A 24,912-nucleotide genomic window follows, 5' to 3' on the forward strand; every position below is an offset into this window, starting at 1 on the left:
TGTCGAAGTAATTCATCATAATAAAACATTTTATCTGACCCTAGGACTTTTGTCGGGGGTGGTGGGTGCTGCAGTGCCCCCTACAGGTCACACAACCTAAGTCACGTCACGACAAGCGGCAGCTCAAAATGATGGTGAAACAATCAAAAATTATTTTTAATAACTGAACACACGGTCCAAAAAGTTGAAGATTTGTCCTTACAAGCAGGAATTGTGGGAACTACTTGGAATGGTGCTGCTAAGTTTTGGAAACCCTTCTTCATCTTTAGCAGGTATTTCTGGGCGTCTCAACCTGAACGCATCGCCTGAGTGGTCCAGCAAGGTCTACATGAGCCGTCACCTGCAGAAGGGTTTTTGTCACCTGTAACCATCTTGATCTTGTCTTGGCTTTCTTCAACTATTTGGGTTCCATCCCGATTTTCTGTAAAAACACCAAACACAGCCCACTGACACTGAAATCCACATTATCCAACTTTGTTGGATAATAAGGCTGCTTGCCACCCTTTGACAAGACACTCATTGATGAAGTCCTGATGCTTGGCTTTCTTTAGCTGGTGAGATATGGCCAGCCTCTCGTCCTAGGGAACTGTAAGCTCAACTTTCAGGATGGTTTTTGTATTCCTGGATGGCAAAATCAAACATGGCTGGAGTGATTTTACTGCCACCTCTTCTGGAAAGACAAACTTTTTCAAATCCACTGGCATCTCCCAGTGTGAGGTATGATGAAAAATGGAGGAGGAGTTCTTGGTGGGTGCTGTTGCACGGGAGGACTTATCTCCTTCCCTGAAGAACCAGGCAAGTTCAGGTGGTGATTTTTGGTGCCCTCTGTCAGTCCACCCACGGCAAATTCCATAAGGATCTCATTGTGCCTCCATGTATGAAGTTCTTCACTAACCACTTTGGGACCTCCTGTCAGAATGTGTGTTCAGGGCACAGAAGGTCCCGCCATACTGCTAAGATGACAAATCCTTGATCCAGATCTTGAGGTCAGCTTGGGGTTGGCAAGAGGTCAGCTATGGCTCATGACTTGAGGATGCTCAACTTTCCCTGGTCAGTAACCCAGAGATGAATTGATCTGTGCCACAAAAGAACAGTAAGGGCTTCAACATTAAGAAGAGAACTTGAAGAAAGAGTTCAAAAAACTGTACTCCAAAATCCTGACAGTCTTGACGATGAGTTGAGATAAACTTTCTGTTTGTACTGAAATAAAGAAAAATTGTCGATTTTGTAAAGACGTCTTTTTTACTTTGAGCTCTGACTTGTAGCTCATGCCCGAGTGTTTCTGGTACCTTCATACACAGCTGTGCTGAATGGGCATCGGGATTCCTGAAGAAATGATGGACCCGCAAATAGAGACGTGATGCTCTTGGCTCTCGATCACCAGTAGTTTCTTCTTTCCCAGTTTTTATTGTCTCATATAGCAGAACTGAATCTTTGCTGGCCTGCCTGCCACTCGGTAAAGTCAGTGCCACCTGGCAGAGTTTTGAATTTCAGAACATAACAAAACTTTATGGAATTACTTGGAAATCTGCTCCCCCTAAAAATGTATTTCCTCATTATTAAGTGTTCTTAGTTACTTCTAAGAAGAAGGAATCTGTTTTTTTCTTTTAAAAATTGTGACCACTAGTGGGCGTAACAACATCCCAAAGCCACAAGACATAACAGACACAAGTCCCAGGTTCAAGAACCCTTTAATTTCACAGAACACCTTACACGGGCGTTGTCTTCCAATTTACACAGCACAGCAGTCACTCTTCTCCTTCCCTCCATCCCAGCCAAGCTTTGTCCCACACCTCCTGACTCCAACTTCCAATTGAACTGAGGCGGCCTCTTTTATCTTAGACCCTCAAGTACTTCTTTATCCACCATACTACACCCAAGGTCTGGGAGAAACTCTTTAAAACAGGGAGGTCCTCTCCCGACAGCAACCTCTGGCAGCCCCCAAGTACCCTGACAGAGTCCCACACAACCCTGTGAGAGTCCAGACTGGGACCTCACCAGAGGAGCTCTGCCATCTGTCGTTCCAGGGGGACAAATTATTCATGAAATGCGCACTCCCCCAGTCCATTCACTGTTCTTTCTCCCCAACTGGGATAAAAACGTGGAGCCATCCTGGCCGGGGTGCACCTCCATCTGTGCTCTCCTTTCATAATGGCCTCCTGCTGGGTACGAGACAACACTCCATCCCAGTCAGTGTGCCACACCATCCATTGCATCTATTACAAAATATTAATAATTCTATCAATTTACTGTAACACTCCATTATGATTATTATATGAAAACCCAACAGACAGAAGTGAACTACAGGAAGTGTTGTGTGGTGCAGAATGTGTTCGCTTTTCATTTTTGTGGTTTCATTTTCAGTGTTGCTGATTTCAATTTTATGAGTAACATTTGCTTTAGATTTAAATCTGCGTCTTCTCGCAGCACCATGTTGGTTGAGTTACTACAGAGTTGCTTTGCTATGATAACCGAGAGTGCACGGCACACGACTCCATTACCATAACGGTGTACAGGTCAGTGCCGTGTGCTGTCTGATCATCCGAGATTACGGACACATTCTGAAAATAAAACCCTCTGAAGTGAGCTCTCTAATGGAACTTTTCGTTTACAAGTTAGCTTCGTGTTTTAGTTTTAACAACTTTTAGTTTTGACTTTTTGGAAACGAATTTAGCCTTCTGGTCCCTTATAATTTAAAATCTTCCACAATTCTATTACCACAACGGTGTACAGGTCAGCGCCGTGTGCTGTCTGATCATCCCAGATTACGGATACATTCTGAAATAACCCTTTGTGGTGAGCGCTCTCATTTAGAGTTCCTGTTGTCCAGTCCTCACTTTGATTTTTCAGTTCAGAGTTAGCATAGTGTTTTGGTTTCAACGACTTCTAGTTTTGATCTTTTGAAATCGAAGTTAGCCTTCTGGTCCCTTATACTTTTAAAATCACTTCAGAACCACAAAGTCTATCAGAAGAAGCTCAACAATGCTGAAGGACAGCATTCATGTTCATTTGGCCTTAACTTCAATTAGACTAACTGCTCTGTGCTGAGTGTGTTCAAACTACCCATAAGCCATTGCAAACATCTTATATTGTGTCAGCTTCTCTCTGGTGTAGTTATTGCATAATTTCAAATTACCTTTATTTTTTGATTTACCCTTATATAAATATTACGTAGATAACCTGAAGATTGTTCAAAGAAAAGCTACTAAAATATGAATAATAAGAATAAGAATTTCGCCATCAGCCATCTTCCCACAAGACCATGCTGTTGAATTGAAGACCCGCCTCACTTTGATTTTTCAGTTCTGAATTAGCGTAGTGTTTTGGTTTTGATTACTTCTAGTTTTGACCTTATAGAATCAAATTTACCCTTCTGGTCCTTTATACTTTAAAATCTTCCACGATTCCTTTACCACAACGGTGTACAGGTCAGCGCCGTGTGCTTTCTGGTCATCCGAGATTACGGATACATTCTGAAATAACCCTTTGTGGTGAGCTCTCTCACTTAGAGTTTCTGGTGTCCAGTCCTCACTTAGATTTTTCAGTTCTGAATTAGCATAGTACTTTGGTTTTGACAACTTCTAGTTTTGATCTTTTAGAATTGAAGTTAGCCTTCTGGTCCCTTATACTTTAAAATTGTCTTCAGAACCACAAAGTCTATCAGAAGAAGCTCAACAACGCTGAACGACAGTGTCCATGTTCATTTGGCTTTGACTTAAATTAGATTAACTGCTCTGTGCTGATTGTGTTCAAACTACCCATAAGCCATTGCAAACATGTTGTACTGTGTCAGCTTCTCTCTGTGTTGTGGTTACTGCGTAATTGCCTTTACTTTTTGATTTAGCCTCGTATAAATATTACACAAATCACCTGAAGATTGTTCAAAGAAAAGCTACTAAAATAGGCATAATGAGAATAAGAATTTCGCCATCAGTCCTCTTCCCACAAGACCGTGCTGTTGAATTGAAGACCCGCCTCACTCTTCGTTTTTTCAGTTCTGAATTAGTGTGGTGTTTTGGTTTTGATGACTTCTAGATTTGATCTTTTGGGTCCCTTATACTTTAAAATCTCCCACGACACCATTACCACAACGGTATACAGGTCAGCACTGCGTGCTTTCTGGTCATCTCAGATTGCGGATACATTCTGAAACAACCCTTTGTGGTGAGCTCTCTCACTTAGAGTTTCTGATGCCCAGTCCTCGCTTCGATTTTTCAGTTCTGAACTAGCGTAGCGTTTGGGTTTTGACGACTTCTAGTTTTGATCTTTTGGAATCAACCTTAGCCTTCTGGTCCGTTATACTTTAAATTCTTCTTCAGAACCACAAAGTCTATCAGAAGAAGCTCAACAAAATGACAGATGGCAGCTTCTTATCAGGGGTCCTCAAGTTCACTGCCTGGCTTAGGTTCAAGCTCTTCTATTATGTCTTTTTGATTAATTTTTGATTCATTCCTTGTTATTTATGTGTATCATTCTTTATTTTTGGTTTTATGTCGGTATAGTTGCCTTTGTAATGTTCCATGTGTGCAGCTGCTGGTGAGTAAGGCAGGATCAAGCATGTGCCAAATGCGTACCAAAGAAATCTCTCAGTCCAATAAAATTTGTTTTAAAAAGGTTTAGTGAAATTTCAAAGCAAACAGTCCACACAAGAATAGAGAAAAGTTGTTACACACGTAGAATAAAAGTCAAAAAAAAAAGAAAAATGTTTCTTCTTGTTAAACTTCACTTGTTTCCCCAATTAAGGATGAGTTATTTCTCTCTGCTTTACTTCACGTTCAGTACGCTCTAAACGTACGGCCCCGCACATACAACTGAGCACGTCAAGGCACAGTTTGAAACCGCGTACCCTCCATGCCTTACACACGGCAAGGCAGGTCACTAACTGAAACCAATCTGCAATCAAAGGGACAAGAAATAGTTAAAACATAACGATTCAATTTAACCTGGGGGGTTATAAGGACCTCCCATGGACTATACACTAATTTATAGGCAAACATTTAACATCACTAACAAAATACGTCTATCAACTTAACGTGACCTGAATAACTGGCAAATGGCTCTTACAATGTGTATTGTGGGTGGTCCTTTAGGGGGCGTGGCCATCGGCCAATCACCACCTGGAACTGCCCTCCCTCCACCCCTTACATCTGCTGGGTCTCCCACAGTCAGGGCTGTCATAATGCATGGGCACACTGGGCATTCGCATAGGGGCCCCATGCTAATCTCTGTATGTTGTGACTTGGTTGTGTAGGTAGGGGTCCCACAGTGCACTGCTTTGCCCGTGGGCCTATAATGCTGTTTAAGACAGTCATAGATAGATAGATAGATATGAAAGGCACTATATGACAGATAGATAGATAGAGGGCCATCTTAAAACATGGGCACGTTGGGCAGTTGCCCGGGGGACCCATGTTAATCTATGTACGTTGTGACTTGCTGAGTGGTTGTGTAGGTAGGGGCCCCACAATGCACTGCTTTTCCCGTGGGCCTAAAATGCTGTTAAGACAGTCATAGATAGATAGATAGATAGATAGATATGAAAGGCACTATATGATAGATATATAGATAGACAGATAGAGGGCCATCTTAAAACATGGGCATGTTGGGCAGTTGCCCGGGGGACCCATGTTAATCTATGTACGTTGTGACTTGCTGAGTGGTTGTATAGGTAGAGGCCCCACAGTGCACTGCTTTGCCCAGGGGCCTATAATGCTGTTAAGACGGCCCTGCCCACAGTTCCTGGAGGTTCATTGTGAATACGTCAGGCAGTCGGTGAGTGCCCTTGGGCTTATTGTGAATTTTCTGAATCATTGCATCTCTGATTTTTTGACTTTCTGGTCTGTTTTCGGCTTCACTGTTGGAATTCTGTTTTGAGACTTTTCTACAGGCAATTCCATTCATTGGAGCTTCATGGTGACTGGTGTCCTTTTTTGTGAAGAATCAGTTTTTTATTTTATAAAGATCTGGCACTTGCCCGTCTTACTAGCCGTGGTTTGACGGTGATGCCCGTCTCTTGGTGTTATTCCATTGTGAAGGCTTCCTGGCTGGGTAAGAAACCACCGCCCATTACAGATAAGATGCCAGCCTGACCTTGGTTTCCATGGCTATTAATATTTATATACAGTATGTAGTTTCATTATGAGTAGCCTTATGACCTAAAGATAAAAACTGTCCACAGAACCCATGATGTGAGTGCTAACCACCCAATGAGGGACTTTGCAGAAAGTTTGAGGTCTTCAATACACCTCTTTGACTTGCTCAGTGTCAGTGTCAGTGTGTTCTTCACGTATCCTGAAGAAAGTGCAGGTTGACTTCTGATGTACCTCCTCGATGCAGAGTGCCATCACAAGACACTCTACAAAACAAACCGACACAGAAGGCAGCGTGGTGTCCGCTCAGGCTTAGCCGGTCGCATTCTCTTTGCCACCATTCTGCATTCTTGAATTGTGTTGGGTTCAAAGTGGTGCATGTTTGCTCTCCCTGTGGGCTTTTCTTGGGTTTATGGTCTCCTCTGACATCCAACAGACGTGTGGTTTTGGATGGACTGCTTGCTCTACATTTGGGTCGGGGTGTGTGGGTCCTGTGTTGGGTTGGCCTCCTGTTTTTTTTGGAGGTGGATTTTCCTCAGATAAGCTTCAGCTCTGTGAAATCAAAGGAGTGAGTCTTGACGTGGGAGATGGCAGGGTCTCCTTTGCTACCCACTGCATTTTATTTATCCAAGATTTTTAAACGATGCGCACTTTGCTTTGTTCCAGCAGCACTCCAAGGCACCAAAGAGGAGAGGACACAAAATGAAGGTAAAGTATTGGGTTTGGGAGATAAATATCCGTGATCTCATGGGGGTGTTTGAGTCATCGCTGTGTGACGTCTGTTCCATAACACTCTATGTTTGTGGTATCCGACATCGGCTAGGATTTTCACAGACTTCTCATCGCCCGCTTATAGCAAACCCTGACTTCTAGGAGAGTGCAAAACCCCCAATGAGGCACCGCTACATGCTCACTTGGAATAATAAACCTGCTGTCTTTACCGAGAGAATAACACCATAGTCCATGCCAGTCAAAGTCCCATTTGGAGCCCTAGGCAGGGAAAACGGATGCCACCCCTCATTGCCTATAGCGGGCTGTCTGTATTATTCGATTTTGACGATCTGTTGGGGGGAGTCCCCCTCAGTGTTCAGAGTGTGCCAGCCTTCGATAGCATGAATGTTGCCCCTGTGTGCTTATGCCATGGACTTTAAGGGGCGTGGGCACCTCGGTGTATGGAGTGAGCACACGTTTACCTTTAAAAACAGTGGCCAGTGGGTAACAGTGCCCACTTAGTATCAACGATGGGGGGAAAGTGGAGAGAGACCCCGTCAGGTTTACTTTCTTTAACAGCACCCACTCATTATCATCATAGCTTCGTGACCAGGGGGTCTCAATGTCCAGAGTAATACTGTAATCGTGCTGTAGGAGTATTGCCTCTGTGTGTGTGTGTGTGTGTGTTTTAGCCTGAACAGTTGATGCTGTTAATTTATAGATATTTATAAATTTATACTGGTGCATCTCAATAAATTAGAATGAATATTGATTCATTACACATAGAATGATGTATTTCAAATGTTTATTTCTTTTCATTTTGCTGATTATGGCCTTCAGGTAATGAAAACTCAAAATTCAGTATCTCAGTAAATTAGAAGATTGTGAAAAAGTTCCATATTGTAGACTCCTGGTGTCCCACTCCACTCGGCTAATTAACCCAAAACAACAGAAAAGGGGTCCTGAGCCTTGACATGCTCTCAGTCTGGTCCAGTAGGCCACACAATCATTGACATTGGTCCAGAAGACAGTCATTGAGACCCTCCACCACACAAGGTCATTGCTAAAGAAGCTGGCTGTTCACAGAGTGTTGTATCCAACATATTAATGGAGAGTTGAGTGGAAGGAAAAAATATGACAGCAGAAAAAGGTGCACAAGCAACACTGATAAGCGCAGCCTTGAGATGATTGTCAAGAATTTAGGGGAGATTCCCAAGGAGTGGACTGCACTGGAGTCCGTGCTTCAAGAGACAGACGTATCAGGGATGTGGGCTACAACTGTCACAGCATTCCTTGTTTTGAGCCACTCCTGAACCAGACACAACGTCAGAAGTGTCTTACCTGTGCTAAGGTGAAAACAGACTGGACTGTTAACAGCTCAGTGGTCCAAAGTCCTCTTTTCAGATCCATTTGGAAATCGCAGTCCCAGAGTCTGGATGAAGAGTGGAGAGGCACAGAGTCCAAGTTGCTTGAGGTCCAGTGTGAAGTTTCCACAGTCAGTGATGATTTGGGGAGCCATGTCATCTGCTGGTGTTGGTCCATTGTGTTTTATCAAGTCCAAAGTCAATGCAGCCAGATGACTACCAGGACATTTGACAGCACTTCATGCTTCCCTCTGCCGACGAGCTTTATGGAGATGTGGATTTCATTTTCCAGCAGGACTTGGCACCTGCCCACACAGCCAAAAGTACCAACACCTGCTTTAATGACCATGGTATCAGTGTGCTTGATTGGCCAGCAAACTCGCCTGACCTAAACCCAATAGAGGATCTATCAAGAGGAAGATGAGAGACACCAGAGCCAACAGTGCAGACGAGCTGAAGGCTGTGATCAAAGCATCCTGGGCTTCCGTAACACCTCAGCAGTGCCACAGCCTGATCACCTCCATGCCACGCTGCATTGATGCAGTCATTCATGCAAAAGGAGCCCCGACCAAGTATTGTGAGTGGCCATGGACAGACTGTTCAGTAGGCCAATATTTCTGTATTAAAAATCATTTTTTTATTGGTCTTTTGTAATATTCAAATTTTCTGAGATACTGAATTTTGAGTTTTCATTACCTGTAAGCCATAATCAACAAAATAAAAAGAAACAAACGCTTGAAATATATCACTCTGTGTGTAATGAATCTATATAATATAGGAGTTTCACTTTCTGAATTGAATTACTGAAATAAATTAACCTTTCGATGATATTCTAATTTATTGAGATGCACCTGTATACCTGTTGTCGTACAGTACAGTATAACCGTTTCATACAGTAAACTGTATTGTCTAGAATTGGTTGGATGGTCCACGGTATGTTATTGGTATGGCTTGTGGCCAACAGCACAGTATATGGCGGTGTTGGTTTGGGGGGCCCTAAACATATTCACGGATTTTCACATTTATGGGTGTAATAAGAATATAAGCTTAATGTCACTGTCCTCTGTACAAAAATTATTTTAGAAATCCACTCACATGTACAGGTCAGGCCAAAGTTAGCACACAGGGGCTCTCAGCATTTAGAACTGCTAGGCAAGCATTTGAAGAGAGAAGGTACAACTACGAAAATAGGCATTGGACTATTTCTGTACGTTAGAGATGAAATAGAATCCTCTCCTTCCCTTGTTTGGAACCTAAGTAAGGGCCTACACGTGGAGAAGACAGTATAAAAAGACTTGGACAGCAGCCAAACACTTTGAAGCCGACGGATGGATGGGTGATATCATCATCTGTCCTGAAAAGCCTTCCAGCACAGTGACGAAAAATGGCAGACTGTATAGATCAAGATCCCACCTTGGTATTTGTCTTGTTATGGCTTCCCATTTGTAATGTCGCGTAAATCGTCAGTAAAGAAAGCTAAGTTATTTTCTCTTATGTGATTTTTACTGCTGTATTGCTATTGGAGGGATATTGCCTTTTAATATCTTATCTATATAGTTTGCGGTTACTTAAAATGCCGAAATTACAAAAGAACTTATTCCAACTAGGGAGCTATATCGCCCCCTATTGGAAACAATGGGAGTCCTTCATCCCTAACAAATCACAAGGGCCGATTGTATATCAAAAGTGGCACCAGAATTTTTGTTTTGCATCCGTAATCTTGGACAACAACATACTGCAAGGCTGCTGACCTTCATTTTTTTGTGAAAGTGATGTCACGTGCCATCTACTTCTAGTTGGCAGTGCGCATCAACACAATAGCACAGGCAGGCAAACCCTTGACAAAGTTGAGGCGCTCATAAAAAAACAAAATGGCATAGAGGTAAAGCAGGAATTGATTTCAACAGCCAAAACATGAAAATAAAAAAAAAAATAATTGGAAGAAACTAATTCTTCAAAAAAGAAAAACAAAACTTCAAAGGGATGTAAATTGTGCTTCAAAAAAAGGGGCAAGGTCAAAAAAAAATTTTGAAATATTATATTGGATTATAGCCCACATGGGCACAAACCCTGTTCATCCCCAAACTTTACTGATGTGTCCGCCTGCCATTTTATTAAACTTTTCTGTTACACCAGCAAGAGAACACAAGAAATGTAACGCAATAAAGTGGCTCCAAACGTGCAAATTTTAAAAGCTCAAATAAAGTTCAGAAATAACAGAGATAAGCAGACAGAATTAGCCCCCACCTGGAGGGCCCGCCATCCACGGCGTTACACCTGACTTCACTTGCTTTCACTCATCCTTTCCCTTCTTGTATCCTTACAGATGTGTGCGCCCTCCAGCGGGATGAAGGACCTTGTCGGAAGTACAGCCTGAAGTGGTACTACGACACAGAGAAAGACACCTGCTCTCGCTTCTGGTATGGCGGCTGCGACGGAAATAAGAACCGATTTGAAACTCAACGGGAATGTGAAGCCCTGTGTGTGAGAGCCACCTAGCACCCCTCCTGATAGACGGCATGTACAATTTGCACTAGGATTGTCAGATCTTTTTGGAAGCAATACAATCGAGAAGATTCCCCGTTTCCTTTTAAATACCAATGTTTTATTTAACTGGATTTGTATTTTCGAAGGCGGTTTTCTCATTCACGTTAGAAATTTGAACATTGCCACCAGCTCAGTGATTTCCCCCAGGCTATCACATCCACATCTTGCAGTAAGGATAACAATTAGACAGACAACGCCATATGAGTTCATCTTATTACTACTCTCTTTTCTGTTTTGTTTTATAACGTATACCAAAATCAATATATTTATATGGTATCGTGGGTAGAGTTATCTCATTTAATACAACAGTGAGCAGTGCCCGCTTTCCTTTAACACTGACAAATGCAAATTCACTTGGGATTTCATTCCACTCATGATGAATGCCGCTGTAGGGGAGAAAACAACCAGGAGGCCTTACTTAAAATATTAGAAATGCTTTGTCAAATACAGTACATTACTACGCATTCCACGGTTTTAGCTTATTTTCAGAAAATTTACTTAGTCACGGTCAGAAAGAAAATGACAAGCCACTAAAGAAACCTTCTAAAGTCTTCCCAACCACTCAATAAAAAGCAGTGTGAAACAGAACAATGAAAAAGTAGATAACTGAAGAATTGTGAACAAAACACCAAACCTCAAATGATACAGAAATACGCCTCGCCGTCATGTCCCCCCCCCCCCCCCCCCGAATTTGTATGACCTTAAAGGTGGACACGGGGGGTGAGTGGGTGCCCGCCTAGGAGGGTTGTCTACCCATTCAACCAAATAACTGTAAAAATACATTTGAGCTTATTTTGTACTTTGTTTCCCTCCACACCTGTCCAAATCCCCGCCTCCTAGTGATGTCAACTAACCTTACAGCTGATTGGTTGATGGTGAATGGGCAATTTACCCAGGACACCAGGAAACACCCAACTTTTTACAAAAGATGCCCAGGGATCTTTTATGACCACAGATCAACAACTCTGATGATGTTGCAAAAGCAACAGAATGCCGCGCCAACAATACCAGGCCTGATAAGGTGGTACTGGGATATAACCAAGCGGAATGGAGCGACCAGGAGAGGCAGGAGATCACAACCAAAAAATGGAGAGAGGCCGTAATAGAAAACAGAGGTAGTAAGTTAGAGGCCGTGAAGTCAAAAAAAAAAGGAAATGAGAAAGCAAACATGCACAGGATTTATTTGGAATCCATCCATGTCAGACAATTAGAGTCCCATCACCTTGATTTTTACCCTGTCGTAATTCGTGTAACCTCCAGGGTCAGTCTCTGTGGGTACCAAAGACGTGAAATTGAGACGGCCGGAGGCAAACAAAACTAAGGATAAACTGTTCAAAAATAAACAATATATCCAAAGAAATTAATAAAAAAATAAAGAAAAGAAGAAAATGGAGTCAAGAAAGGAATCACAACTCGCACAAATCGTCATCCTCATTTACTGCATCCGTAACTCCTAACCGAGGTCCTCCTTGTTTTTTCCCCCACTGTGTGCCTTCAGTTCGTCGAAGTACGTCGCTGCCCAAGTATTTTGTAGGTTTAACTCAAATGTGCACATAGCTACCTCATGAAAATATGAACTTTACAAACTTTAGCAATGACTGGTATGGGGCATAGACGTGCACACCTCCTCAGAAGGAAGAAGCCATCGTCCCATCTGCCGATGTGGCAGCGTAATTTAGAATAATTTATGAAGTATGCCTGAATCTGTTTGTAATAAAAGGTTGGCACATTTCCTGTCAGTAGCCGTGTCTGATCTGTTTTTAATCTTATTTTCATTTCCACCTATGCCAATTGCTATTTAATGACGGCCCCGAAGACAGATTAACGGACATCGACTTTAGAGGTCCGCTATCCCCCATGTTACTTTAAGAGCTTCTGGTGCTCAGTGGTGCTGAAAATGTACATGTCATGTTTTTTTTTTTCTAATGCTGTAACACTTGACTTTGTGAACTTTTTAAATGTCATAAATAAAATTTGAAGTTTGGCCAAAATTTCCATATGATTCATCTGTGTCTATTCTACTAAAAATTCACTTCCTTAAGATTGGGATGTCTTCACTGGTTTTTGTAACTCTATCTTTGTTTCCTAATCAGTTTCATGATTCCTGCATAAAGAGCCCAGACAGACGTGTGCAGGCCTGGAGTGTGGCAGCGGAGCAAAGCCCTTTGGGCTCCTGAGTCTCCCGTGGAGGAACAAAAATCTCCTGGAATTTTAAGGGGAATTCTGATAATTAATGACCTGGTAGAAGGCAGAAGATCAATGAACATGAAAGAATACCAGGAGAGTGGAGGAACAGTGGGATTGGACACATTTATAGTGAGAAGGGTGACATTCAGGACTGTGGAAATTATCAAGTGATAAAGCTGAAGTCACACACAATGAACAACATGGGAAAAGGTTATAGAGAGGAGGCTTAGGGAAGAGACTACCACAGTGGAGGAGCAGTTTGGTTTTATGCCAGGGAGAGGAGCAACTCATGCAGTCTGTGCATTGAGACAACTCATAGAGAAACATCGAGAAAAATAGAAAGGTTTGCATATGGTGGTTATGGATCTGGAGAAGGTGCACAAGAGAGAAAGGAGGACCAGAGAAGTGTGTGAGGAGGTTCCAGGAAACTGTGGAGGGTTACAAGCAATATTGGGGTAACAGAGAAGATCCCTGTTAGAGGAGGTCTGCACCAGGGGTCTTCTTGAAGTCCTTACCTTTTTCATCTGCTTATGGATGTGTTGAGTCATGGGATAAAAGTGTGGGCTTTGAGCTAATAGCATTGTGTTGTGCAGCACCAGAAAAGAGGAAGTGGAGAGGAAGTTGGAAGAATGGAGAAGGGCTTTGGAAGACAGAGGACTGAAGATAAATAGGAAGAAGAAGAAGAAGACAGAATATCTGAGGTTTATTGGTGATCGGGATTCAGAAGTTAGTCTGCAGGGGGAGCCCTTCAAAAGAATGGAGAAGTTTAAACATCTTGGATCAGTAGTAGACCAAGATGGAGAATTAGATGCAGAGATGACCCATAGAGTGCCTTGAGGATGGAACATTAGAACACTCTAGACGAGAACAGGCCATTCAGCCCAACATAGCTCACCAGTCCTATCCACTTATTTCTTCCAAAAAAACATCAAGTCGAGTTTTGAGAGTCCCTAAAGTCTTACTGTCTACCACACTACTTGGTCGCTTATTCCAAGTGTCTATCGTTCTTTGTGTGAAGAAAAACTTCTTAATGTTTGTGTGAAATTTCCCCTTAACAAGTTTCCAACTGTGTCCCCGTGTTCTTGATGACCTCATTTTAAAGTCACAGTCTTGATCCACTGGACTAATTCCCTTCGTAATTTTAATCACTTCATTCAGGTCACCTCTTAGTCTTCTTTTGCTTAAACTGTAAAGGCTCAGCTCTTGTAATCTTTCCTTGTAACTCATCCCCTGTAGCAGACTCAGCCCTGTCGGTCTTCTCTTGACTTTTTCTAGTGCTGCTATGTCCTTTTTGTAGCCTGGAGACCAAAACTGCACCCAGTACTCCAGATGAGGCCTCACCGGTGTGTTATAAAGCTTGAGCACAACCTCCTGTGACTTGTACTCCACACATCAAGGTGCTATATAACCTGAAATTCTGTTATCCTTCTTAATGGCTTCTGAACACTCTCTGGCAGTTGATCGTGTCAAGTCCACGTGACTCCTAAATTCTTCTTATAAGGTGGACTCTCAACTTTCAGACCTCCCATTGTATATTCAAACCTCACATTTTCACTTCCTATTTGTAATTCTGAATCAGCCCTTCTTGCTAAAACTTTGGAGAGTATTTTAACATGGGTATTAAGAAGTGAGATTGGCCTGTATGATGGACATTGTAATAAGTCCTTATATTTTGTAGGAAAGACGTTAACTAATGCTTGGTGAAAAGTTTGAGGTAGAACTTTAGTGTCTCTGGCTTCTATAAATGTCGTGACTTAATATTTTTTATAAAATTTAGCAGGGTAGCCATCAGGGCCTGCTGCTTTCCCACTCTGAAGTGAGTTTGTAGCGTCTACTAATTCTAAGATTGTCAGAGGTTTATCCAATTCCACTGCACTGAGAGTATCCTGGATGGTGGTATCTGTAATGCATCAAAAAAACACATTAGATTGAGTTTTGTCTTCTTTAAACTGAGTAGAATATATGAACTTATAGTATTCTCTAAATGTGTGCATTATATTTCTATGGACAATGGTTTTGTCACCTTCTTTGTTGGTGATTACTGGTATTGCATTTCCTGCTTGTGGTTTTGTTCAACTAAGATCTTATTAGCCTTCTCTCTGCGTTCATAGTCATGATGATGCGATTTAAAAATGAGTTGTTCTGTTTCTTTTGTTGTCAAGAAGTTGAATATGTGATTGCAAAGCCTGGAATTTCCTATAAAGTGCCTCTTTTGGGGGTGGCATGGTGGCGCAGTGGGTAGCGCTGCTGCCTCGCAGTTGGGAGACCTGGGGACCTGGGTTTGCTTCCCGGGTCCTCCCTGCATGGAGTTTGCATGTTCTCCCCGTGTCTGTGTGGGTTTCCTCCGGGCGCTCCGGTTTCCTCGCACAGTCAAAAGACATGCAGGTTAGGTGGATTGGCGATTCTAAATTGGCCCAAGTGTGTGCTTGGTGTGTGGGTGTGTTTGTGTGTGTCCTGCGGTGGGTTGGCACCCTGCCCGGGATTGGTTCATGCCTTGTGCCCTGTGTTGGTTGGGATTGGCTCCAGCAGACCCCCGTGACCCTGTGTTCGGATTCAGCAGGTTGGAAAATGGATGGATGGATGCCTCTTTTGGACACCTGTCGTGTTCTTGATCTATTCTGGTAATTTCACTGATTAACTCTGAGGCCTTCTTGGTTTCCAATTTATTTTTGTGGGAAAGATATGAGATAATCTGTCCTGTTAAAAATGCTTTCAGAGTATCCCAGAGTATACCCGCAGAGACCTCTGAGGATGTATTTGTCTCTAAAAAAAGAATCAATTTGCTTGGATATAAATTCTGTACTGTGCGGGGTTAACTGTGAGATGAGTATGTGGGGTGTAATGATGTGAGCTCCATGATCATAGGGGTTGGTCGGAGATAACAATAGCGCTGAACTTGCAAGATTTGGTTGTGGGCAAAAAATTGCTATCTATAAAGAAATAATCAGTTCTTGAGTAACAATGATATACTGATGAGAAGAAGGAAAATGCTCTTAAGTATGAATTTAGAAATCTCCAGGGGTCTGATAAGTTATGATTGATTACAAACTGTGTAATTGTTTTTGCAATGTTAGATATTATCGCCACTGTAGCTGAAGATCTGTCCATGTCTGGATTTTAAACACAATTAAAGTCCACAGCCATTATAATTTTATGAGTGTTCACGCTAGGAATGAATGCAAATACGTTTGGGATGAAGTCTCTATCATCCACATTGGGTGCATAGATATTTATCAAAATCACTTTACAATTAAAAAAATTACCCATCGCCATCACATCAGGACCAGATACTACATCTGATATTAGATATGAAATTGTCCTATGTATTAAGATTCCCACACCTCTAGTTTTCTTTGTATAACTGTGGTGGAATATTTAACCCTGCGGTGGGTTGGCACCCTGCCCAGGATTGGTTCCCTGCCTTGTGCCCTGTGTTGGCTGGGATTGACTCCAGCAGACCCCCGTGACCCTGTGTTTGGATGCAGCGGGTTGGAAAATGGATGGATGGATGGAATATTTAGCCAGTTCAGTCTCTTTGCAACTGAAAGTGATCCTTGCTGATTAAGTGAGTCTCCTATTAACCCTTTAACCGCCAACTCCCTAAATATTCCCCACGCCAGGCGAAATCTGAACAATTTTCGTTTTACTTTTTTACATTTATTCAAGCAGTATTGACCACTAAATGTTGTGCAAGTTCTAGAAATGGGCAAACACATACAACTGGAGTACCAGTTATCCATCCAAATAGTGTACCCATTGTCCAATAGTGGTAGGGCAAGGTACACAACAATTTTCTCTGAAAGTCCAAAGTCCTTACATTCATCTGGCAACACTGCTGAAATACTACTCATAGGATCCTCTTTGCCAGTGTATACACGAAATCTATAAATGTAACCTGAATTCTTAGCTAAGCAAAACATCTTGATACCAAACCGTGCCCTTTTCAATGGTAGATACTGTCGAAACTGTAAGCGGCCCTTCCACAACAATAAACTTTCATCAACTGCAACTGACGGTCCTGGCATGTAGGGCAACTGAAATGTTTCAAATAAATGGTCAATCAAAGGACGTAGCTTGAACAAGCGGTCGCGGTTTGGATCTTTCTTATCTGGCTCATTTCTGTTGTCATTCAAATGAAAGAATTTCAGCAGCAAAGAGAATCGGTTACGTGTCATGACAGCTGCAAAAATAGGTGTTGCATACATAGGATCTGTAGACCAGTACATCTCAATATCTGGTTTTCTGATTATTCCCATCAACATCAAAATCCCAATGAATTTTTTCATTTCGTTTTCATCAGTGTCTACCCAAGCACGAACACGGGAATGTGGAGGTAAATTGGGATTTTTCTCAATAAACTGTGCTGCATACAGATTTGTCTGATGAGCAAAATGTCTAATCAAATCAGGTGACACAAACAGCTCATAAAACTGCTCAGCAGTGTAATTGTTTACATCAACAGTAAAGCCACACGTTGCCTCAAACGGATGCAGAAAAGGTAGTTCACCACGGGCAGCAGCCCAGTTGAGATGCTGGGGATACACCCACTCATCGCCGTCATCCGATGCGTCTTCATTCACAGTATCATGCAGCGCACGTTGCTGCTCATTATTGTCGCTAAAATCTTCTTCAGAACTGCTACAATCATGATCAGAACTGTCCAAAATCGCCTGCAAAGCCTCACTTGAAGTCAGTTTACGTTTCGCCATATTCACAGCTGTCACTTCCGAATCACGTCACATAACCGGCCAAAACAACCACAGAGTTGTCGAAATACAATGTAGTAATAATACCCACGCCAGACCGTGAGTTATACTACGCGCCAGGCATTCATATAACCACAGGCAAATGTGCCGGATAATTCCGGCAGTATGGCGTTAGCAATAAAACAACGATGCCGGATATATCCGGCAGAGGGCGGTTAAGGGGTTAACTCTTTTAGGGCTAATTTTTTTTTTTTTTCTTTTCTCCCAGGGCTGAATATTTTTCCAGAAACTAACTTTTTTAAAAAAAGAACACAAAACAATTGTTTAACATATCAAATCAACAAAAAATATTTATTTTTGACTAATATAACTGTTTCGCATTTTGTATGAGCCTGCATACTATATAATTTAACATATTATTATTGCACATACTGTACATGTTACAAAGCAAAGTCCTGCAAAGTATGATAATGCTCAAAGCAGCCAATTGCATGCATTGCCACGTTGCACTGCTTACAATACGTGTTGCACTGGTGCCTCTTTTTGAGTTGTCTATTGCTGCACACAACACAGTCAGGCTTGTACTTTTTGTCCTCATATGTGGCAGGAAAGTGGCGCTCAGTCAGCCTGTCTGGCACTGCTCTTTGTGCTGGCCTTCCTCGCTTTGCCAAAGGCACTCCAACATATTCTGCCAGCAAGCTGTCAACCACCTTCTTGTGGAAACCTGCCGCAGTCATGGTGCTGTCACTGTTTGCCTGCTTGAATAATATATATCCATTTGTGAGTGCAATTTCACGCAGGCGATGGTACACAGTGTGGTACCACTTGGTGGACTTATGGCCGTAAGCATATGACCCCAGCATCTGATCCAGTCGATCAACTCCAGCCATCTTGCAATTGTATTCTTCAAACGCAACAGGCTTGTCCAGCTTCCTAACTTCTGGGTTTCCCTTAGAACGAATTGTTTTCTCACATAAATTGTTGGTGTGAACTGTAGTAAGACAAGTGACCCGTTTGACATCATGCCATGCCAATGCCACCAAGTTATCCGCCCGCATGAAAACAGGATTGTCCCCTCTTTTCATCTTCAGCCTGTCTGGCTTCAGCTGTAAAGGCATGTGTCTCCTGTTCACCCTGACTGTGCCATAAGCTCCAATTCCCCTGCTCTGTAGCTCCATGAACAATTCTGGTGATGTATAAAAATTGTCCAAATGTACACAACATGTCCCAAATGTTCATATCCCTGAAGCAGCTCCAGCACAACCTGACTTGTCAAAGGACAGTTCTCTCTTTGAAAAGAATGCTTTCCAGTGTAAGTAATTACTTTCAGGCAGAAACCAGTGTTTGCTTCTGCCATACTTGGTGGGCTTGTCTGGCATATATTGTCGGAAAAAAAGCCGTCCCTTATATTTTATCATTGATTCATCCACAGACAAATCACGGCCAGGCTGATAAAATTGTTTATACGTCGGCTCCACAATGTCAAGCAGGGGCTGAACTTTGTACATGGGATTATAGCCTGGCTCACCCCTTGGGATTTGCTTCTTGTTATCACAGAAGTGAATGAAGCTTTGCAGCAGCACGTACCTATCATCACGCGGCATAACCTGTCCAAAGCCACCAGGTGACAAAGTACGTGTGGACCAATGCTCCCTGAAATTATATCGCCAGTCCAGTCCCATCTCTATCTGCAATGCCACAAAGCCCTTCATCTCGTCTTTTGTTGGGGGTTTCCACTTCGAAAAACGAGAATGCGGAGCGAGCGCATCCCGTGATTCAAAAAATTGTTCTGCATACCTGTTTGTCTCGTCAGATATCAGCTGAAAAACCGCCTCAGGAAAAAACAGATTGAAATAGTCCAGCGGCTTGTAATCCGTTGTGTCCAGCAGCAAGCCATGCCTTCTTGTGAAGTCAGGTAGCCAGATCGGCTCCCATGGATCAACTTCTGGGTATTCCTCCCATGCGAACCTTGCCGTAGGTGTACTGGCAGCGCAAATGCGCTCAGCTGAGCAGCTGGGGCGGCATCGGCTGGTCTCCGATCGGCTGATGCCGGCTCCTCAATCTCTTGCTCAATCTCTTGATCACTGTCTATGAAATCCGACTCTGAAAGATCAGAGTCTGACTCCGCGATAATGCGCAAAATGTCATCTGCCGAGTATTTTCTTTTCTCGACTCGCTTCGCTCCCTCGTGAGATGTTGATGCCATCTTGTCTTTGTTTGTATTTGTTTATATTTCGCAACTCATGCACACGCAAGGATCATTTGCTGAGTCAACAAGTCTAGCATTCCTCCAAGCACAGAGGGAATGCCTGTGACGTGACAGTGAGTTTTGTCGCCATTAACAGCTGATTGTCGCCCTCTATCCCTGGATGTCGACTTTTGTCGACATGCGCCCTTAACCCCTCCTGTCGACAAAAGTCGACATCCGCCCTAAAAGAGTTAAAATGCCATCTTGGCTTTTGAGACCTGTTAGGTGAGAGAATGCTTTCTTTCTCTTTAATTCATGATTGAGACCTTTGACATTCCAGTTCATAAAGTTCACTGTTTGGTCATAGAGACATTGCTTCTGAACGTTTGTTGACATTTTACAGTCTTAAATTAAGGTAGTACATTATTATATAAGACAGCTTTAACCTTAATTTCCAATTTTTCCTGGCGTAATGGCCGTGAAACCTATTGTGGCATTTATAATTATGGGGGTAAAAAGGACAGATTAGAAATAAGTTGCTCTCTCTCCCCCCCCAATTTTCCCCCACATCTTCATTATGCCTCCCCAACTGAGGCAGACCACACTTGACAGAATCCCAGTCCTCTGACCTGCCTAGAGACAGAGCATGTCCAAAACAAAACAAGCCCCCCAGCAGCAGTGTAGAAAAGATTAAAGTAGAGCCATCTGTTAGTAATATAGTCCAAATACTATAAATGTAGAATATAATCTTATGCAGTCCCGAAAGAATAAACCCAGGGAATGATGTTAAACAGTACCATGGAGAAGCAGATAACGTATGATAGGATAATCCTAATACAATAAACCACGGATATGATGTGAAACAGTCCCCTTGGGAAAAAAAAGAAAAGACTATTTACTTTATGGTAACCAAAACGAGCATATATTCAGTGGAAGAGAGTGGGATATTATAATTATAATTGTAATTCAAATGTAAAAGTAACCAAGAAAGAAACAGAATGTATAATCATGGCAAAGGTCTCCTTATGAATGGACCAAATTGCAGGTAGAATCTTCTTTGCCTTGCCAGGGCACAATGTGACTCACAATTGTACTTTGGGACCAGTGCCACTCTTGAGTGGTGGTCTCATCTGGCAGTGCTTCAGCACGATGGGCTGCTCTGAGGTTTGTTTACTGCTTGTGCTTCTCTATGATGGTGTTACAGCCAGGATTTATGCATCTTTTCTGTTTAATTGATGCTTTTGTTATTTGTTTTTATGTTTTTATTTCTGTGAGTTGTGTTTATTATTTGTTAATGACACGTTACCCCACTAAACGTAGGGCCATTTCAAGCACCTTGTTAGTGGAGCCCTTGGGGGTGGGGCCACACACTGATGTCACTGCTGCTGGCTCCTCCCTCCATCTTGATATGTAGCCCAGAGAGGCGGAGTCAGCAGCATTGCTTGGAGTTCAGTGGAGTTTTTGAATTGTGAGTTTGGCCTTCTTTTGATGAACCTGTTGCAGCTGTAATTGGAGTCCATTCTCCACTAAATGATTCAGTCGAATGAGCCCAGTGTCCAAGAAGATCAGCATTTGAATGGAACGTGACATCCTTATGGTGACTCAAATCAGAGACGAGCAAATTGATTTATTTTACCCTGAGCTGCTCAGTTTTGAGTATTTTTCTATTGTATTATTTTCTTAATAAACTTGCTCTTTTATACAAAATTTTTAGACTTCAGTCTTTTCTAGTCAGGGTTTTCGTAGTTCTCCCTGTGGTAAGGCATACTTCAAGGTTTTTAAGGACTATTTGCTGTTGTTTTGAATTGAAAAGCCTGACCACCCTTTTGAGGCCTTGTCAGGCCTTAAGCCTCCTGTTTTCCTGGGGCCGTGCATGGATCAGTGGTAAGGTTTGTTTTTTAGGTTATGTTGCAGGCCTCACCCCTTTGTTAGTTTGTCCTGCCAGAGCAATCAGAACACCATGGGAGTGACTTGTGTCATGAACAGGAGCCAGGAACATAGCGAAAATGGGTTGAGGCCTTCAAAAGGTCCCACAAAAGTCCAACATAGACTCAACACAAAATCAGCCTGCCCCCAACTACTAACTGCAGGCTTTGGCCTACACAGGCCCATAAATAGGGAAAACAGTTTTTTTTAGTTCAAACACAGAGATATCCCAAAGATTTCTCTCAAGGGAGATAAAATGTAAAACAAAATTTGGCTTCTAAAGAAAATCCAAGCAGAAGATCTTTATAAATAAAGATATGCATCAAAAAATCACAAAAAGAAGCACACAATGGCAAAAGGGCAAAGTAAAGGCAAAAATTTGCCGAAAAAAGCCAGATACAAAAATTAATTAATCAGCAAACCCAAACACAGAGCAAAAAATCCAGAAAGTAGAAAGAAAAAGCAACACTTACAACTCCAACAGCAATTAATGAACTGGAAAGAGACTCACCTGAATTTAAATCGCGAGGGTGGCCATTTATGAGTAACATAAAGGTGGTCCCGCCGCCTTGGGATTCCACCAACAAAATGTAAGGAACATCAGAGAAAGATATATGGTATATGGATACAGAATTTAAAAAAAATCAGTATTAACATATATTACATAAACATATGAACCATCCACCTTAAAGAAACAGTGTCTGTATGTCATTCCAATTGCTATGTCTTTGTCACTCCAACAGATGGTGTCTCACAAACATTAATGCTGCTTTTACAAATCCCTTACCAAATGGCATATAACACAGACATATGCATTGCATTTGTCATTCCAACAGATGATGCATCACAAACATTAACACTGCTTTTATAAATCCCATATCAAATGGCATATAACAGAGACACATACATAGCAATTGTCATTCCAACAGATGGTGCATAAGAAATATTTGTAGGACTAAAATGCATTGCATTTATCATTCCAACAGATGGTGCATCACAAACATGTGTAGTACTGTATTTTACTACTACAAGTGTTTGTGATGCAGCATCTGTTGGAATGACAAATGCTATGCATTTTATTACTACACACATTGAAAAAAACACATTCCAATAGACGGTGCTCTGCAAAGATTAATGCTGAGTATGCATTTTCAGGGTATCCAAGATTAGGATAAGATGACGTTTGATGATTAATTTTTTTCCTGGTTAACAGATTTGTTTCATTAAGGTTTTTGATTGTTGATTAGCATTTAAATGTGACAACAGATCAATTAGGTTTTCATCAACGACTTTGGCTCAGCCTCCTGATGCCCCGTCTGTCTCTTGTTGAGTCAGTACAGCTTGTCCTCGACTATGAGTGCTGCTTACCACTTTAAGCTTTTTATTTTTTTTATCTCCTACTCATTCCACTTCAAATATTATTTTTGGTTCAGACCCTCGCCATCAGTACAAACACTTGGCCTGCTGCTTCAGCTTTAAGAAGCTCTAAAATGCATTTGAGAGAAGAAAATAATCTGCAACTGGAAATTCCCAAATCTCTCTTAGTACTTATCATTATACTTATTATTATTATTATTATTATACAATTTCACTGACATTTTATCCAAGGCGATTTACACAATTAGGTATATTACAGCTGTTTCCAGATTTTATCCTACAGCTGGAGCACAGGTGGGTTAAGCGAGAGTCAAAGAGTGGCGCACAGATTGGAATTAAATGAGCGTCTGAGGTGCTACACTCCACCATTTCCATGACGGTAAACTGGGTGTGAGGCCTCCATAAACAAGCAAGGGAGCAGGCCAGAATCCTAACAGGTCTGCCCAGTAGAGGTTCACCTGATCTCAGCCAGACTCTTAATACTGCAGGCTTGTCAAAACAACTAGAAATATAGCAAAGAGCCCAACAAGAGGAGGGATCACCATAAACCCTCAGCTTATGTAAAAAGGGGAAATATTTTGTAAACTTTATAAATCAAGGATTTATTGGATGAAAACATAAAAATGCAAAGAAAAGCTCAACAGAGCAAAAAGATGCCCAGTAGTTGCCACAAAAGGAAATCCTGAGCTGGCAAACAAATCCACAAAGAGAATAAACCGACTGCAAAAGAATAATCAAAAAAACACAAAATCCAACCACAAAAAACAGCAATCCACATGAACTTCACAGAAAACGAATGATCTCCTGCTGCTGAGCCTTCTCAGCTCACTTATATAGCCAGAGGGTGGGATCAGGAGTGGTGACTTCAGGTTGGCCCCACCTCCTGGGACTCCACCCACAAAGAACAAACAATAATAAAGCATTTGGTAGACAGAACATTATTAAAGAATTATAAACAGACTTAATAAATAACTTTAAATAATAACAACAACACGTAAATACACTGTAAGTGCCCTAATGGATGGACTGGCACCCTGACTGGGATGAGGGGTGATTCCCACCCAGTTGGAAGTCCATAATGGATGGACACTATACATGATGGTATAACCCAGCCAGGATGGTTCTCAGTTATTTTCCCAGTTGGGGTGAAAGATTAATGGATGGATTGGAGAAGACTGTCCATCCAGAGCGTGACAGATGGCAGTGCTCCTCTGGCACGGTCCCATTATGGACACCCGTAGGATTACATGGAATTTGTAGGTTGGGGACCAGGAGACCAACCAGGGTTGTGGGAAAGTCAAACAGAGCAGACTAAGGAAAGCCTGCTCCAGAGCACCTCAGTCCTCAGACTGTCAACAGGACAAAGCAAAGACAACACAGGAGTGGCTTAAGGACAACTCTGAGCACGTCCTTGAGTAACCCAGCCACAATGGCTCAGATCAAGGAAGAGCTTCGGATCTTGAAAGGAACTCGGGATGAGAACCAAATCGCCAAGTGGAAGAGCAAACTTGACAACTCAGATTTGCCCCTGCCAGCCATCTGCTTTATGCATTGTGGAGAACCCTAAACATATTAGAGTGGGTCCGTCAAGATTCAAGACCAACCTTCAGAAAATGGGGTCTCCTACCAGCTCATGCAGACATTCATATGAGTGTAGTGCTGTCCAGGATCTCAATCACTTGCTGATCTGCCCCACATCAGACCATCCATGCACAATGGAAGACATCCAAGAAGCCAACGACTAAGCCATCTTAGCTACAACTTTCTGGAAGTCCTGTGGTTGACCAGATCTGGAAAGAAGAAGTTGCCCAGCCAGA

The 24,912-nt window shown here is 42.2% G+C and overlaps 1 protein-coding gene across 1 annotated transcript in view; it reads left to right on the forward strand.

Moving 5' to 3' along the window:
* Positions 1-10,963, forward strand: part of LOC114664078 (collagen alpha-6(VI) chain-like) — a 353,886-nt gene extending 342,923 nt beyond the window's left edge. The window contains exons 41-42 of the mRNA XM_051936115.1: positions 6,756-6,797; positions 10,491-10,963. Coding sequence (XP_051792075.1) covers positions 6,756-6,797; positions 10,491-10,663 — 215 coding nt within the window. The 3' untranslated portion in view covers positions 10,664-10,963. The remainder of the gene's footprint in view (positions 1-6,755; positions 6,798-10,490) is intronic.
* Positions 10,964-24,912: the final 13,949 nt, after the last annotated feature.

Source organism: Erpetoichthys calabaricus, chromosome 13 (assembly GCF_900747795.2).
Source record: "Erpetoichthys calabaricus chromosome 13, fErpCal1.3, whole genome shotgun sequence".
Lineage (NCBI taxonomy): Eukaryota > Metazoa > Chordata > Cladistia > Polypteriformes > Polypteridae > Erpetoichthys > Erpetoichthys calabaricus.